At 41.8% G+C, this 15,604-nt stretch overlaps 2 protein-coding genes across 6 annotated transcripts in view; one reads left to right on the forward strand and one right to left on the reverse strand.

The window, feature by feature from the left end:
* Positions 1-2,804, reverse strand: part of NMNAT1 (nicotinamide nucleotide adenylyltransferase 1) — a 29,589-nt gene extending 26,785 nt beyond the window's left edge. Inside the window, exons 1-3 of one of the 5 annotated variants that reach the window (XM_077891269.1) lie at positions 2,166-2,804; positions 1,135-1,258; positions 738-894 (exon numbers count right to left, since the gene is read on the reverse strand). The gene's annotated coding sequence lies outside the window, so the exon portion shown is untranslated. The other 4 variants (XM_077891272.1, XM_077891271.1, XM_077891268.1 and 1 more) reach the window with 4 other exon arrangements.
* Positions 1,758-11,870, forward strand: LZIC (leucine zipper and CTNNBIP1 domain containing). Its single transcript, XM_077891273.1, is given in 9 exon segments — positions 1,758-2,335; positions 3,002-3,090; positions 3,798-3,949; positions 4,961-5,096; positions 6,927-7,025; positions 9,140-9,235; positions 9,409-9,490; positions 10,684-10,739; positions 10,741-11,870. Coding segments are annotated over 9 exon segments (792 nt in total). The 5' UTR covers positions 1,758-2,280; the 3' UTR covers positions 10,768-11,870.
* Positions 11,871-15,604: the final 3,734 nt, after the last annotated feature.

Below are 15,604 nucleotides of genomic sequence, written 5' to 3' on the forward strand. Positions count from 1 at the left end.
TGCATGGAGCCTGCTTCTCCCTCTGCCTGTGTCTCTGCCTCTCTCTCTCTCTCTGTGACTATCATAAATAAATAAAAATTAAAAAAAAAAATATTTAAAATGTCCTAAACTCCAGGGCGCCTGGGTGGTTCAGTCGGTTAAGTGTCCAACTCTTGGTTTCAGCTCAGGTTGTGATCTTAGAGTCGTGGGATTGAGCCCCATAGACTCCACGCTTGGCATGAAGTCTGCTTGAGTTTCTGTCTCCCTCTCCCTCTGCCCCTCCTGCTCATGTTCTCTCTCTCCAATAAATAAATCTTTTTTTTTTTTTTAAGATTGTATTTATTTATTCATGAGAGACACAGAGAGAGACAGAGAGAAGCAGAGACACAGGCCGAGGGAGAAGCAGGCTCCACGGAGGGAGCCCGATGTAGGACTCAATCCTAGGACCCCAGGATCACGCCCTGGGCTGAAGGCAGGCGCTAAACCACTGAGCCACCCAGGGATCCAATAAATAAATCTTAAAAAAAAAAAAAAAAAAGTGTTCAATGTCCCAAACTGCTCCAGTATTTCTGGTTTCCCAGTTATGATTCCCACCCAGCTCTGAAGTTATTTCCCCCAATGCTCTCTCTCCAGTGACTACCTATATAACATGTTATTCCTCTTTTTCCAGTGTCTTCTCTTCCCTCCTCACCCTCCTCCAAAGCCTAGATTCTGTGTTTGTTTGAGAACCAGAACCCAAACCAATTTCTCTTACTTACACACTGGGAATACTTTTTCATTATCCTTGAACTCTAGACAAGAATCCAGGGAACACTCTAAGCAGAGAAGTGCCGAATCAGACTAAGTCACGAAGAAAGAAGAGCAGGCAAACAGAACGCCTGGGTCAGCACAGCTCTGATGATCGCACACAAATGCCTGAAGAGAACACATACTGTCATAACCAAAATTAGGGGAAGTACACAATGAGAAAACGTTTGTTTAGCAAGTTCTTCAAATGCTAAAGCAAAGAAGCATATTTTTTTTCAGTGTGCTTTGCTTTGGCACTGACCCTGTCTGTCCCTGAGAGATCTGCGTTACTGAAAGCCTGGATGTGTCCACACGTATTTACCGTTATCAAAAACGAGACCTGATGACAGTGGCACAGCAGTCACTTACTTTCACAAAGGAAATTCTGTGGACCTGAAGTGTTGTGCAAGGTGGGTCACTGGAACCATTCCCACCACAGCAAAGGCTTCTCGGTGCTGGGCCAGAACCAGGGTTTCACAGCACAACTCTAACTCTGAAAAACAACACAGGGGGGTGCCTGAATGGGTTGGTGGGTGAAGCCTCTGCCTTTGGCTGAGGTCATGATCCCCAAGTCCCAGGATCGAGCCCCACATGGGGTTCCCTGCTCAGTAGGGAGTCTGCTTCGTTCTCTTCCTCTGCCCGTCCCCCAGCTTGTGCTAACGAATAATAATAATAATAATAATAATAATAATAATAATTTTAAAATCTTTAAAAAAATAGAGAAAAACGAGAAACCCAAGGATCAGAACTGGGTAAGTAATTCATTGTGGTCGACTTCCCTGGGAACTTTAGTTGGAAGGAAGTCTGGAGGAGTCGGGGGCTGAAAGAGAACGAGCCCAACTAGCCAGCCCCACGACGTCTGGGGACCTGGGACTCGGGGGACCTCGGACTCGGGGAACTTCGACCTCGGGGACCTGGGACTCGGGGGCCGCGGGCGAGGGGAGCGTTTCCGCCCAGTTTCCCGGTAACTTTCCAAGCTGCCCGACGGCCGGCGGTGCCCTCAGGGGCGTGAGTGCCAAACCCCGTCTCTACGGATTTGCAAAGACGGATTTCCGAGGAAAGAGGAGGGAAAGAGAAGTCCTTCGGGACGGAACACTTCCTCCTCCGTCCCCGCCCACCTCCGCCACGCTCCAGGGGCCTCTGGAAAGGGATCTTTTCCCATTTTCCAGGGTGAGTCACCTGTTCGAAAGAGAAACTACCGAAGATGTGGGCTCCCCAGAAGGATGGAAAGACTGGAGGCGCGGGACTCCTTGTCCTAAACCTATGACCTTGCCTCGAGGACCGCTATCTGCCCCTCAAAGACGCCACCATCTCGGAGTCCCCCAAGCCTGCGAGGAAGGGACCTGCGCCGACTCCCCAGAGCCAGGTCTCTCAGGGGCTCCGGCCTGCAGGGGGCTTACCAGGTCCTGGGGCCCACCCGCCCGAATCCTCCCGGAGAGACGCCGCGCAGCACGGACGCCAGACTGAGCAACACCCGTGGCCGCACCCTCATTGGCTCCCGGAGGCCGGAAGTGCATGCGTCCGCCGGAAGTGTTCCTACTGCGAGCGTCCGCCAGGCCGGGACCCTCAGGTAGGCGGGGCCCCTGCCTCCGAAGTCCCGGCACCGGGCCGTGGCCCGGGTGGGGCGGGGACCCCGAGGGCCCCAGGAGGTTGTCCGGGTTCTGGTCCCGGAGGTCCGGAGGAGTTTCGGGGGCGGGGGCTCGTGGCGACCTCTGGTGGCAGCCGGGGCCTAATCGAGCCCGGCGGCCGCAGCCCCCCAGTGCGGGAGCCCCGAGTTCCCGGGTGGAGACGGGGTCTGGGGGCTTTGGGGCGGTGGCCGGAGCCGCCCCTGCCTGCGGCGCGCCGGGATGGCTGAGGTCCGTAGCCGCTCGGGTCCAGGCGGGAAAACGTGTGCCCTTCGCCCTGGTCGTGTCGGTGCTCCTGGCTTTGCCCTCCAGCCACCTGGGGGTGCGGGGTTATCCTCAGGGACACCCCAGAAAGGCTGCCCACGGCGCAGTCGCGGGGAAGACGGCTCCCCTCCCTCCTGGCCCGGCTCCCCTCTCCCCCAGAAGAGGAGGGTGTGCTTCCGGGGCGGGGCTGCCCCCGTGGAAGTTACCTGGACCGCTTTAGACTAGTGCCTGCGGAGTAAAGGAAACTACCTGCTAATGGTTTCCGACTCCCCAGCTAGCTCCACCTCCCCGTGGTTTGGACTTTGAGCCTCTAGTAAGTCCTGATGAACGATTTCGCTTTGCTCAAGCTCATGACTCTTGGACCTTCAGCAGCGGGAGGTTTATGCACTTTGGGGCGGGTCGACAGCCTGCAGAGTTCAAAGCACTGAGAGACCAGGTGAGCATGAAGGAGGATCTCCCAGTCCGGTTCCGGTTTTTGAGGGTCCTTTCGGCAGTTTCTGCCAAAGGTGCACCGCCTTTATTGGATACTAGGTGGTGCCAGCGAGTTAATCTTTCTGGAATAAATTTCACCTAACGGACAGCACCAAGTCAAGGCTTTCAAAGTGTCCAACAGCCCAGAAATGCATCTAAAATAGTTTAACCGGGATTCCTGGGTGGCGCAGCGGTTTACCGTCTGCCTCTGACCCAGGGCCTGATCCTGGAGACCCAAGATCGAGTCCCACATCGGGCTCCCTGCAGGGAGCCTGCCTCTCCCTCTGTCTGTGTCTCTGCCTCTCTCTGTATCTCACGAATGAATAAATAAAACCTTAAAAAAACAAAAAAGAATGAAAACGAATCTTTTAATGAGTCTCTTGGTAAAGCATTTGATCTGTTTCTGTATAAAACTTTTTTCAACATTCAAATTTGTTTAAAGTAAAATGGACTAATCGTGAAGATTTCTGATTAACTTGTAAAGTCACTTAGGAAGACTGCCAGGCTTTTTGTTGGGATGTTACTAGTATATGAGTTTAAACTTTTTTTTTTTTTAGTTTAAACTTTTATATGTAAAATGAAATTCTCTTTGCACAACCATCTTTCCCACACCTATAGCTCAGAAAGAGTATAGCCCGTTTTAAATCATACTGGTTTGTTGAATCATTTCAGATAACCAAATATATACTGTATGTGGGCTTGTTGTTCTACTTAGAGATCAAAATGGCTTCCAGAGGAAAGACAGAGACAAGCAAATTAAAGCAGAATTTAGAAGAACAATTGGATAGACTAATGCAGCAATTACAAGATCTGGAGGAATGCAGGTAATAGCATAACTGAATGCCTCTCTGCTGTCAAGTGGCTTTTTTCTGCAGCTAGATTACAAGCTGTGGGTGCAAGCCCATGTGTGATTTTGGTTTCCCCTATAGTGCTTTGTCTGTTGGAGAAATAAACTCAGTGTGAGCTTTGGAGTCATAAAGGTAAACCTTTTAGTTTCCATTTCCTTGAGTGTGAAGTAGAAATAGTAACACCTACCTTGTCTTCAGTACATAAAATAGCCCTGCCTGGTATATACTTGAACTTCTAGTGTATTTTCAGCCTTAAATGTTCAACGGACCAAAACTGCTCATTGCCTTTTTTAACAACTTTGAAAGGTTGTTGTAGGTATTTCAAATGAAGAGGCCAAACAAGGCTTGGCCTTGAGTAGGTGCTCAATAAATGGTAGCTGTCATTATTTGTAGGAAATGTTTAATAAATGGCTTGTTCAAAAAAAATGGCTTGTTCAGTTAGTGAATAAAAATAGCCTCTTACTCATATGACAGGTACTACGTTGCTGTTGTATTTCACGGTACACAAAATTTTACCTACTGTTAGTGATGATAAAAGTAACAGCTATTTTGTCAAGTACCTGTTGTTTGTCAAGGACCTTCCAGAGTTCATGTAATGCTCATAGCAACCCTAGGAGGTAGGTACTATCATTATCTGTGGCTTATAGATCAAGAAACTGAGGCTTGGCTGTGTTAGGTATCTTGCCCAAGGTTATGCATTGATTCATAGACTGCTTAAAAGGAAGTTATTATGTGGTTTGTTAAATGTGCCTCATTTTGGTAAAAGAAAAGTGTTTAATTATCAAAGTAACCACATGGCAGGAAAACGCCCATACTACTAACATCTGAACACATCCATTATTATCATTTTGTTATTTCCTTTCAGCCTTGTCCCCCAAGATACTTTTTGTAAATATATGTATCAAAAGTCTTAGGCTACAAATATTAAGATTGCTTTTTTCACTTGGAACTCTTGTGTTTTTCTATATTACGCTCACTGTACTTCAGAGAGGAACTTGATGCAGATGAATATGAGGAAACCAAAAAGGAAACTCTGGAGCAACTAAGTGAATTTAATGATTCACTGAAGAAAATTATGTCTGGAAACATGACTTTGGTGGATGAGCTAAGTGGAATGCAACTGGTAAGCATAATTCACTTACACTGGTGACACAAGTGGTTTTTCTCTCTTTTTTTTATATTTAAGATAGAAAAGAAACTTTGTTTTTGGGTTTGACTTCTAGATAAGTGTCTACTTATGGATAAAGCAGCATAGGCTTCCAGATCTTCATTTAGTTATGTATTTGGCTCCAGTAACATGCATATAAATAGCAAATGGACACTATTTTTTTTAAATTTAACTATTAGATAGTTAACATACAGTGCAGTATTGGTTTCTGGAATAGAATTCAGTAATTAACACTTACAGACAACACCCAGCGCTCATCATAAGTGCCCTCCTTAATATCCATCACCCAGCTAGCCCGTCCTTCTCCCCCATCAACCCTCAGTTTGTTCTCTATTATTAAGAGTCTCAAAAAAAAAAAAAAGAGTCATGGCTTGTTTGCCTCTCTCTTTTTTTTCTTTTCCCCCTTCCCATATGTTCATCTGTTTTCTTTCTTAAATTCTGCATGAGTAAAATCACGTGGTATTTGTCTTTCTCTAACTTATTTCACTTAGCATAATATACTCTAGCTCCATCCACATCGTTGCAAATGGCAAGATTTCATTCTTTTTGATAGCTGAGTAATACTCCAGTGTGTGTGTGTGTGTGTGTGTGTGTGTATTTACACACACATATACATACATAGATACCAAATCCTTTTTTTCATTCATCAGTCGGTGGATATTTGGGCTCTCTCCATAGTTTGGCTATTGTTGCTAATGCTGCTCTACATATCGGGTTACGTGTACCCCCGCAAATCTGTATTTTGTGTCCTTTGGGTAAATACCTAGTATTGCAATTGCTAGATCATAGGGTAGTTCTATTTTTAACATTTTGAGGAACTTCCATACTATTCTCCAGAGTGGCTGGACCAGTTTCCATTCCTACCAACAGTGCAGCAGGGTTCCCCTTTCTCCACATCCTTGCCAACATCTATTGTTTCTTGTGTTGTTAATTTTAGCCATTCTGACATGTGTGAGACAGTATCTCATTGTGGTTTTGATTTATATGTCCCTGATATGAGTGCTATTGAGCATCTTTTCATGTGTCTGTTAGCTGTCTGGATGTCTTCTTTGGAAATGTGGAAATGTGTCTAATCATGTCCTCAGCCATTTCTTAACTGGGTTACTTGGTTTTGGGTGTTGAGTTTGATAAGTTCTTTGTAGATTTTGGATACTAACCCTAATCATCGGTATGTAGTTTGCAAATATCTCCCGTTCCATAGGCAGCCTTCTGGGTTTTTTTTTAAATTTATTCATTTATTCATGAGAGACGCAGAGGGAGAAGCAGGCTCCATACAGGAGCCTGATGCAGAACTCGATCCCAGAACTCTGGGGTCACATCCCAAGCCGAAGGCAAAAGCTCAGCTGCTCAGGCACCCAGGTGTCCCAGCCTTCTAGTTTTGTTGATTCTTTCCTTTTTTTTTTTTTTTTTTTTAAGATTTTATTTATTCATGAGAAACACAGAGAGAGAGAGGCAGACACACAGGCAGAGGGAGAAGCAGGCTCCATGCAGGGAGCCCGATGTGGGACCCGATCCCAGGCCTCCAGGATCACGTCCTGAGTCAAAGGCTGGCGCTAAACCGCTGAGCCACCCAGGGATCCCCTGTTGATTCTTTCCTTTGCTGTGCAGAAGCTTTTTATCTTGATGAAGTCCCAATAGTTCATTTTTGCTTTTGTGGAAACTAAGATTATAACAGTGTTTGATGACCAAGGAAGACCTATTTGTAATTGAAGACCCATCAATCAATTATCGTAATATCTGAATCTTTGGAGTATTTTGCTCAGTTTCTACCTTCTTGTATTCTAGGCTATCCAGGCAGCTATCAGCCAGGCCTTTAAAACTCCAGAGGTCATCAGGTTATTTGCAAAGAAACAACCAGGTCAGCTTCGGACAAGGTTAGCAGAGGTAAAGTTTCTTTAAATTGATTTAATTGCTGTGTGTATTTCTTTTCTCAGCTCCCAAATTTCATTATGTTACTCTGAAGTTTAAAAATTGATCAGTTGAGAATGTACACCACCACTAAGAGTGAACCCTAATGTGTAGACTGTGGAATTGGGGGATTATGATGTGTCAGGGTAGGTTCATCTGTTGTAAGAAATGCACCACTGGGGGATGTTTATGATGGAGAGGCTGTGCGGGGGGGGGGGGGGGGGGGGGGGATGAAGGATATATGGGAAATCTTTGTACCATTTACACAATTTACTGTGAACCTAAAACTGCTCTGAAAAATAGCCGTTACCGAAAGGATTGATCAGTTGATTTTTTTTAAAAGATTTATTTATTTATTAGAGAGAGAGAAAGAGAGAATGTGTGAGGAGCGGCAGAGGGAGAGGGAGAGAGAAACTTTAGCAGACTCCTCTGAGCTCCAAGCCCAACAGTGCAGGGCTTGATCTCATGACCCTGAGATCATGACTGAAGCCAAAACCAAGTGTTGGACCCTTAATCGTGCAGGCAGGGGCCCCTGATCAGTTAATTTTAGAGCCACAACCCACCGTTTTCTGACAAAATTAGTCTTTTGAGCAATTATTATTGTTAATGAATATAGAGGTTTAATAGCATATGTCAGTTTAAACTGCTTCTACATGGACCCCACCTTTAAGGTTTACCATATACTTCTGGAGCCCTGAGATGAAATACCATCTAGAATCCATTCACGGCATTGCTTTCTGCACATGTGACTTTTGTTATCTAAGAATTTCAAACATTTCTATAAACCTGATACTTGAGAAAATCTGTTTATAGACTTGAATATAATTAAGGCATTAACAAGTTATTTGCCACCACTGGTAGTCCAGTGGATAGTGGTTGAGAGCATGAACTTGGGTCAGACTGGCAGGATTTGTATCCCTGCTCCACTGTGGAGGCCTGTGATCTTGGGGAAGTTATTTTTAATTGTTTTAATACAAAAATCTTTTTAACAAATATTATTATTACTGAAGTTGGATAAGTTATCTTATTCAACTTCTTTGTGTCTCAGTTCCCCATGTGTGAAAAGGTGATATTGATAATCCCTATTTCTTATGGTTGCTATGAAGAGTAAATGAAGTAATATGTATACAATACATACTATGTATTCATACTATGTATAATATGTATACAATACATACTATGTATGTATATATATGTAATATATATCAAGTATGTGAACTAGCACCTAGGCATAGTACATGCTATAAGTGTTTCTAATGGTAGAGATGAAATTTAGCCAACATTCCTAGAGACCTGATACCAGTTACCTCATTCAAGCCTGTAGACCACACTTGAGTGTAAGGGAATGAGTTCTTAGAGGCTAGCTTCTCTCTAAAGGAAGCTATTGGCCTCCCATTCCGCAATAGAGTTTATAATCAAGACAGTGGTTATGATTAGCATTAAGCTTTATTAGAACTGAGGGACACCTGGCTAGCTCAGTCAGTGGCACATGCAATTCTTATTTTCAAGGTTGTGAGTTTGAGCCCCACACTGGGTGTGTAGAGATTACTTAAAAAATAAAATCTTAAAAAAAATAAAAATAAAAAAATAAAAAAAAATCTTAAAAGAAAACATATTTATTGGAGCTGTATAATTGCATTGCTGGCATGTTTGCCTTGAATTGTTTCTATAGTTCTCTATATTAATCAGCTAGAGGAACTTTTTAAAGAAGTAGTAGATCTGGGGGTGCCTGTGTGGTTCAGTCTTTAAGCATCTGTCACTTAGTTTCAGCTCAGGTCACGATCTCATGGTTCATGAGATAAAGTCTGCTCAGTAGAGAGTCTGCTTGAAGATTCTTTCTCTCTGCACCTCCCCCACCTAGTTGAATAAATCTTTAAAAAGAAAAGAAGTAGTAGATCTGGGGACATCTGGCTGACTTGGTCAGAAGAGTATGCAACTCTTGATCTTAGAGTTGTGAGTTTGAGCCCCATGTTGGGTGTAGAGATTACTTTTAAAAAAAAGAAGTCGTCGTAGTAGATCTCAAAAGCTGGATTTTATGAGCAGAATGTTTTTAACTTAAGTACCATATCCTTTGCATTCATCCATTTCAGATGGATAGAGATCTCATGGTAGGAAAGCTGGAAAGAGGCCTGTATACTCAGCAGAAAGTGGAGATACTAACAGCTCTCAGGAAACTTGGAGAGAAGGTACTCTATTTAATTTAATATATTAGAGATAAAGAAAAGGTATAATGAATTTTGTACTGAACTTCTTGATCTGTGATCCAGCTTGTAGTCCTGAGACATTCTTAATGGTGTTTCTTAGGACCACTTATGAACATTTAAATCCACTCCCTTGAGCCTTGTTTTGTTTTGTTTAGCTGACTGCAGATGATGAGGCCTTCTTGTCAGCAAATGCAGGTGCTATACTCAGTCAATTTGAGAAAGTCTCTACAGACCTTGGTGAGTACCCTTGTATTTCTGAAAGCTGAGCATGCATTGCTCTATCTCACCTATGAGTGAGATAATAGGATGGCCTTTTCTTGAGTTTGGAGGTAAAACCAGAAGTATGTTATTGAGTTTATTTCCTAATACTTTTTGATTAAAAATAATTAAGTTAATATATTACTATATTAATGATAATTAAATTAATATATTACTAAGATATTAACATTTAAAAATATTTGTCAACTAAATATAAATGTATATATAAAAACAAATTACTCTAAAATTTTATATATTCTATTTCACATTTAAAGCTAGAGTAACGGGCAGCCCCGGTGGCTCAGCGGTTTAGTGCCACCTTCAGTCCAGAGTGTGATCCCGGAGACCCGGGATCAAGTCCCACGTCGCGCTCCCTGCATGGAGCCTGCTTCTCCCTCTGCCTGTGTCTCTGCCTCTCTCTCTCTCTCTCTCTCTCCTTGTGTCTCTCACGAATAAATAAATAAAATCTTGAAAGAAAGAAAGAAAGAAAGAAAGAAAGAAAGAAAGAAAGAAAGAAAGAAAGAAAAAGAAAAGCAAGCTAGAGTAAGGATTTGTTTTGTTTTTAATATTTATTTATTTGTTTATTCATGAGAGACACAGAAAGAGGCAGAGACACAGGCAGAGGGAGAAGCGGGCTCCCCGCAGGGAGCCCAATGCTTGACTTGATCCGAGACTTGATCCTCGGACAGGGAATCATGCCCTGAGCCCAAGGCAGATGCTCAACCACTGAGCCACCCAGGCGTCCCTAGAGTAAGGATTTGTAAGCAATAAATCACCCCGTGTATGTGAGTGTATGTGAGATGTTTGGGCTGGGGAAAGGAAATTGGGAATTGGCACTAGGAAGGTTTAGGGGTAATGCTCTAATAATAGAAGCTAATTTTCTTTTCTTTTTAAAGATTTTATTTATTTATTCATGAGAGACACACAGAGAGAGAGAGAGGCAGAGACATAGGCAGAGGGAGAAACAGGCTCCATGCAGGGAGCCGGATGTGGGACTCCATCCTGAGACTCCAGGATCATGCCCTGGGCTGAAGGCAGGCTCTAAACTGCTGAGCCACCCAGGAGTCCGTATTTTCTATTTCAGTACCTATGGGATAGATTTTCCCCTCGTTACCTAGAACTGTAAATGTATTTGAAATAACCTTTTGTTTATTATGTGTCTTTCTCCTTAGGCTCTGGAGACAAAGTTCTTGCATTGGCAAGTTTTGAGGTTGAAAAAACAAAAAAATGACATGGTGTGGAGCTTGGGACATTGATCACATTCTTGCTATAAATGGCGTTTGTCTTCTAGGGATTTTGAATCACTTCAAAGAAATCAAAAGAGATTCTTGAAATGCACTGATAACCTAAGAAAAGGTGACAGAAAAACATACTTGTGTCTTCTGGTTATACCCTTCATCATTGTGCTTTGTGTAGGGCTGCCTGCCTGAGTCATCCTAGACTTCCTGGGATGAGGGACCCTTTGGACCCTATTCATTATAGCGGTGTGTTTGAGAGAGAGAACAGTAAACGGTTCCTCTGCCTGTTTTTATTAAGCTTCCTTGTTTTTAAGTGCTGATAGTAAATGAAAAGATGTGAACTAATGATTCTTCTCTGTTGATAATTTGTCCCTACTTATTGGATTGAATAGTGTACCAACATCAATAGACCTCATGAGCGGGCATAGAATTTTAGAGTTCTAAGTGATCTTAGAAATCGTTTTCATTTTATAAACAAGGAAATTGAGGCTCAGAAAGAGCAAGTTGACTTGCTTAAAGTCACATCCAAGACAGAGCTGGTGATAGACCTGGGTGTCCTGACTCTCAGCTTAGGGTCTGTTGAATTTTATTTCTGTATTTTGTGCTGTCTTTAAAAACCAATTAACACATATTTGGGCAAGTCTGTGTTTATGAAAATTCGATGTCCCAACAGAAAGTTGTCACTAAGGGACCATTCCCTAGCCTGTAAGGCCTCGGTATGAATGGGGCCCATTGTATCTCTGAGTTTTGAGCTTGGAACAATGGGAGCCCTGTTGAGAGTCTCCTGGAGTAACGTAACTTCCCGCTGTTGTTTCACCAGGAAAGCAATTGAAAGTGGCAGCTAGAGGCCCTCCCTGTGTGTGACCTCTTTGCTGAAACTCAGAGGGTGGGGACTGTAAACTATTATTTACTCTTCAGTTTTTGGAGAAACCCAAAATAAGTTATGAGGAAAAGCATACTCTTGAGTGTTTATGTTTCTCTGCATGCTCAAATATATAGATATCCTCATGCATATGTATGTTAGCTTATATTCTAGGCTCTGGCCACTATGTTTTTTCATGTATTTCTCAGTTTTCTTTTTCTTTGCACTTTATACAAATTAAAAACATTTTTAAAGCTTCTTGTATACTGTAAACTCTACTAGGTGCTCTGCCAACTGGACAGATTAGGGACCTCAGCTTCATTAATGCCTTATTTGGAACTTTTAATGGGTAACTTTTTATATATTGGTTTACCATGGTCAAAGACTCATTGAAATTGTAATGAACCAAGAAAAAGCAAATGACCTACAATTCACCTAGGACTTTATGGTCAATCATCATTATTTCATTATTCTTCATTTTTGTTTGTTTGTTTAAGTAATCTCTACACTTAGTATGGAGTTTGAACTCATGATCCCAAGATTAAGAGTTGCATGCTCCTCTGACTAAGCCTGCCAGGCAGGCACCCCTATTCTGCAAATTTTTTTTTTTCTGAATCAAGGTGAAACTTACTTAACATCAAATTCACCATTTTAAAGTATACAATTCAGAAATGTTTAGTACTTTCACAAATGTTGTGCAACCATCACCATCTCATTCCAAAACATTTTTACCACTCCAAAGGGAACCCCAGGGATCCCTGGGTGGCACAGCGGTTTGGCGCCTGCCTTTGGCCCAGGGCGCAATCCTGGAGACCCGGGATCAAATCCCACATCGGGCTCCTGGTGCATGGAGCCTGCTTCTCTCTCTGTGTGTGTCTCTGCCTCTCTCTTGGTCTGTGGCTATAATAAATAAATAAATAATAAATAAATAAAATATTAAAAAAAAAAAAAAAACAAAGGGAACCCCATGCCCATTAAGCAGTCACTCCCCATGCCCTTCTCATCCTAGCCCTCCAGCAACCACTAATCTGCTTTCTATCTCTAGATTTACCAATTCTGAATATTTCATCCCAATGGCATCATACAGTATGTGACCTTTTGTGTCTGGCTTCTTTCACTTAACATCATATTTTCAAGGTTAATCTAAGTTGTAGCACATGCCATTATTCCATTTAATGGATGAAAATATTTCCTTGTATGGATACCACCTTGTGCTTATCCACTTATCTCTTGAACATTGTTTTTTCCCACTGTTTTTGTTATTGCAAATAGTACTGCTATGAACATTTGTGTATTTGTTTAAATACCTGTTTTCAGCTCTTTTGGGTATATACCTAGAAATGGTATTGCTGTATGTATGTGTGTTTTGGGGGAATTTTTGTTTTGTTTTTAAGCCATAACAAAATTTCCCCTTCTCCTCTAGTAGTAGTATAAAGAAAATTAATATTTGGTAGGATAAAGAAAATTAGGAATATTTGGTATTTGAAAGGAGCCTAAATGAATCTGGAGTCCTTAATTTTGGTTTCCCTTTCTATAAGACTTTCTATAAGACTAACATCAGTGAAATATTTTGTCATTAATCATGTTAGTGTGTTCATTTTGTAAGTAATGATTAGTATCAACTTAAAATTAATCTTCCTTTAAAAGTTGCAAAGTTAAAAAAAAAGTTGCAAAGTTTGCAGTGCCTAGCAAGACCCTGTCATTTATGGCCATCTGACCTTTGGTAGGTTACTTAATCTTTTGAGCCTCATTTTCCTCTTCTGTTCAATGCAGATAAGTGGGTACGACCTACCTACCACATAGGATTTCTGTGGTTTCCCCTCTCACCCTTAATGCAGAAAGAAGTTTTGGAGCTAATCTACCATTTAACAGTGCTTTCAATGGCCATATGATGTATTTTGTTCCACAAATTTGGTATAACTCAAAAATAAATTGAAAAGTGAATAATTTGAAAATTCTGTACATTTACATTTATTAAATGATTTGCAAACTATGTTTCCTGTTCATATTTTACTGTATTTAATCTTCTAGTTTTTTACACTTCTTGAGAGGTTTCAGACTGCAATAACTAATGCAAGGCAGCTAACTTTTTGATATCCTTAGGTCAAGCTAATATTTTAATGAGAATTCCTGCATTTTTCAAAGACGGATTGAAGCAGAAGCAAATGTATAACTGGGCTGTTTAATGAAAGTTAGTAATTTAATAATACAACAATTTTTAGGGGCACCTAGCTGGCTCAGTCTTTAGAGTGTGCAACTCTTGATCTCGGGGATGTAAGTTCAAGTCCCACACTACATATATACATTACTTAAAAATAAAGTCTTTTAAAAAGTAAAACAATTTCGGTGTTTCAGTGCTTTATTTTTTCCTGTGAGTTGGTAAGAGAGGTATGCTAGGTGGGTGGTAGAGGAGGAAACCAAGCTGTGGAATGAGCTGTCCCCAGGAAAGAGTTGGAGTTGAGACAGATAGATCATTAACTTTGATTGTTAGGCCTTTTTTGAAGACAAGTCAGCCAAAGAACGGTCATCTTAGGCAAAATAAGAGACTGTACAAGTCTACCACTGGATGGTATCTTATTACAGTGAATGATGGATAGTTTGAAATTATTACAGAAAAAATAAACCCAGACCATTTCAACCACTTTCCTGTTCCTTCCTCCACCCCCGACCCCCCTTACTCTATTCATTACTAAGAATGCTCTTCTTTGCCTCTCAAAATGTTTTTCAGCATTAATATGTAAATTAAAACTGTCAGCATTCGCACAGACCCCCAAGAACAAGCCTTAATTGCTTCCAGTCTGTTTGGCCCTGGAATTAAAGAGTTAGAAACTGGGTTAACTAGTATTTAATATATTTTTTTTTGTATTTAATATTTTCTTTAAGTTGCAAGAAGCAGGTTAAAAATAAGGCTCTTCTAGATATTCCCCTAGAGTGTAGTCTTTTAATACCCTAACACTTTCTTTCTGAAGTCCCTTTCCCCGCCATACTGCCATTCTAGCAGCAAAGAGACAACACTAAGCTGCTGAAAGCCTCCTGAAACAGGGCTCGCCATTGGCCACGTTCTTGAGCTCACAGCGGAGTGTCTGCGGTCCACGCCAAGGACCCGGGAAGTTTGTGGCTGCTGGGCTGCCCTTTGGAAGCTTCATAGGGCTTGATTGTTTTCCTCTGGGAAGACCACATTTGTTATGCTCCCAGACAATGGACTGCAATGAAAAACAACTAAAGTAAAAAATTATTTTCTGTAAAGGTGAAGGAGAGTCACCAGCTTTGGGTTTTGTGGTGATTGTTGAGTAAAGAGAAAGATAATGTAGGTAAGGATTCTTTCTAAGATAAATGCAGCAGCCACAGATCCTCTGCCTCTAATTTCTGGCAATCTGGGGAACTTTGGAAGCCTTCCCACAAGAACCTCTAACTTTGTGTTACAGTCATAATTTCAATACATGATTTAAGTGCTTAAGTTACCTCGATTACGTATGTTTAAAACGTGAGTAGTTCAGGTACTATTCTTTGTTAATGCTAAATTGTCATGCGGGGCTCTTCTTTCCTATTAGAGGAGTTTAAGGGTTTTATTTATTTATTTATTTATTTATCTATCTATTTATGGTTTGTGTGAAAACCTGGTTCCTTCAGGCCTAGCATCACTCCTCCAATACTCATAAATCAGGCCAGGTTGAAACTGAGGCAGTTATCTGCACAAGTAATCAAAGAGGTAGGTAATTAGGTAAAAGGCAAGTATTTGGCCTAAATCAGATTATAACCAATTGCCTAAACCCTGTGATTTGACTATGATCTTGCCTTGGGGTACCTGGGTGGCTCAGTAGGTTAAGCATCTGCCTTTGGCTCAGATCACCATCCCAGAGTCCTGGGATCGAGCCCACATCAGGCTCCCTACTCAGCGGGGAGTCTGCTTCTCCCTCTCCTACCCCTCCGCCTGTTCATGCTCTCTTTCTCTAAATAAGTAAAATCTTTTAAAAAATGATTTAGATTTGGTTT

Source organism: Canis aureus, chromosome 3, assembly GCF_053574225.1.
Source record: "Canis aureus isolate CA01 chromosome 3, VMU_Caureus_v.1.0, whole genome shotgun sequence".
Lineage (NCBI taxonomy): Eukaryota > Metazoa > Chordata > Mammalia > Carnivora > Canidae > Canis > Canis aureus.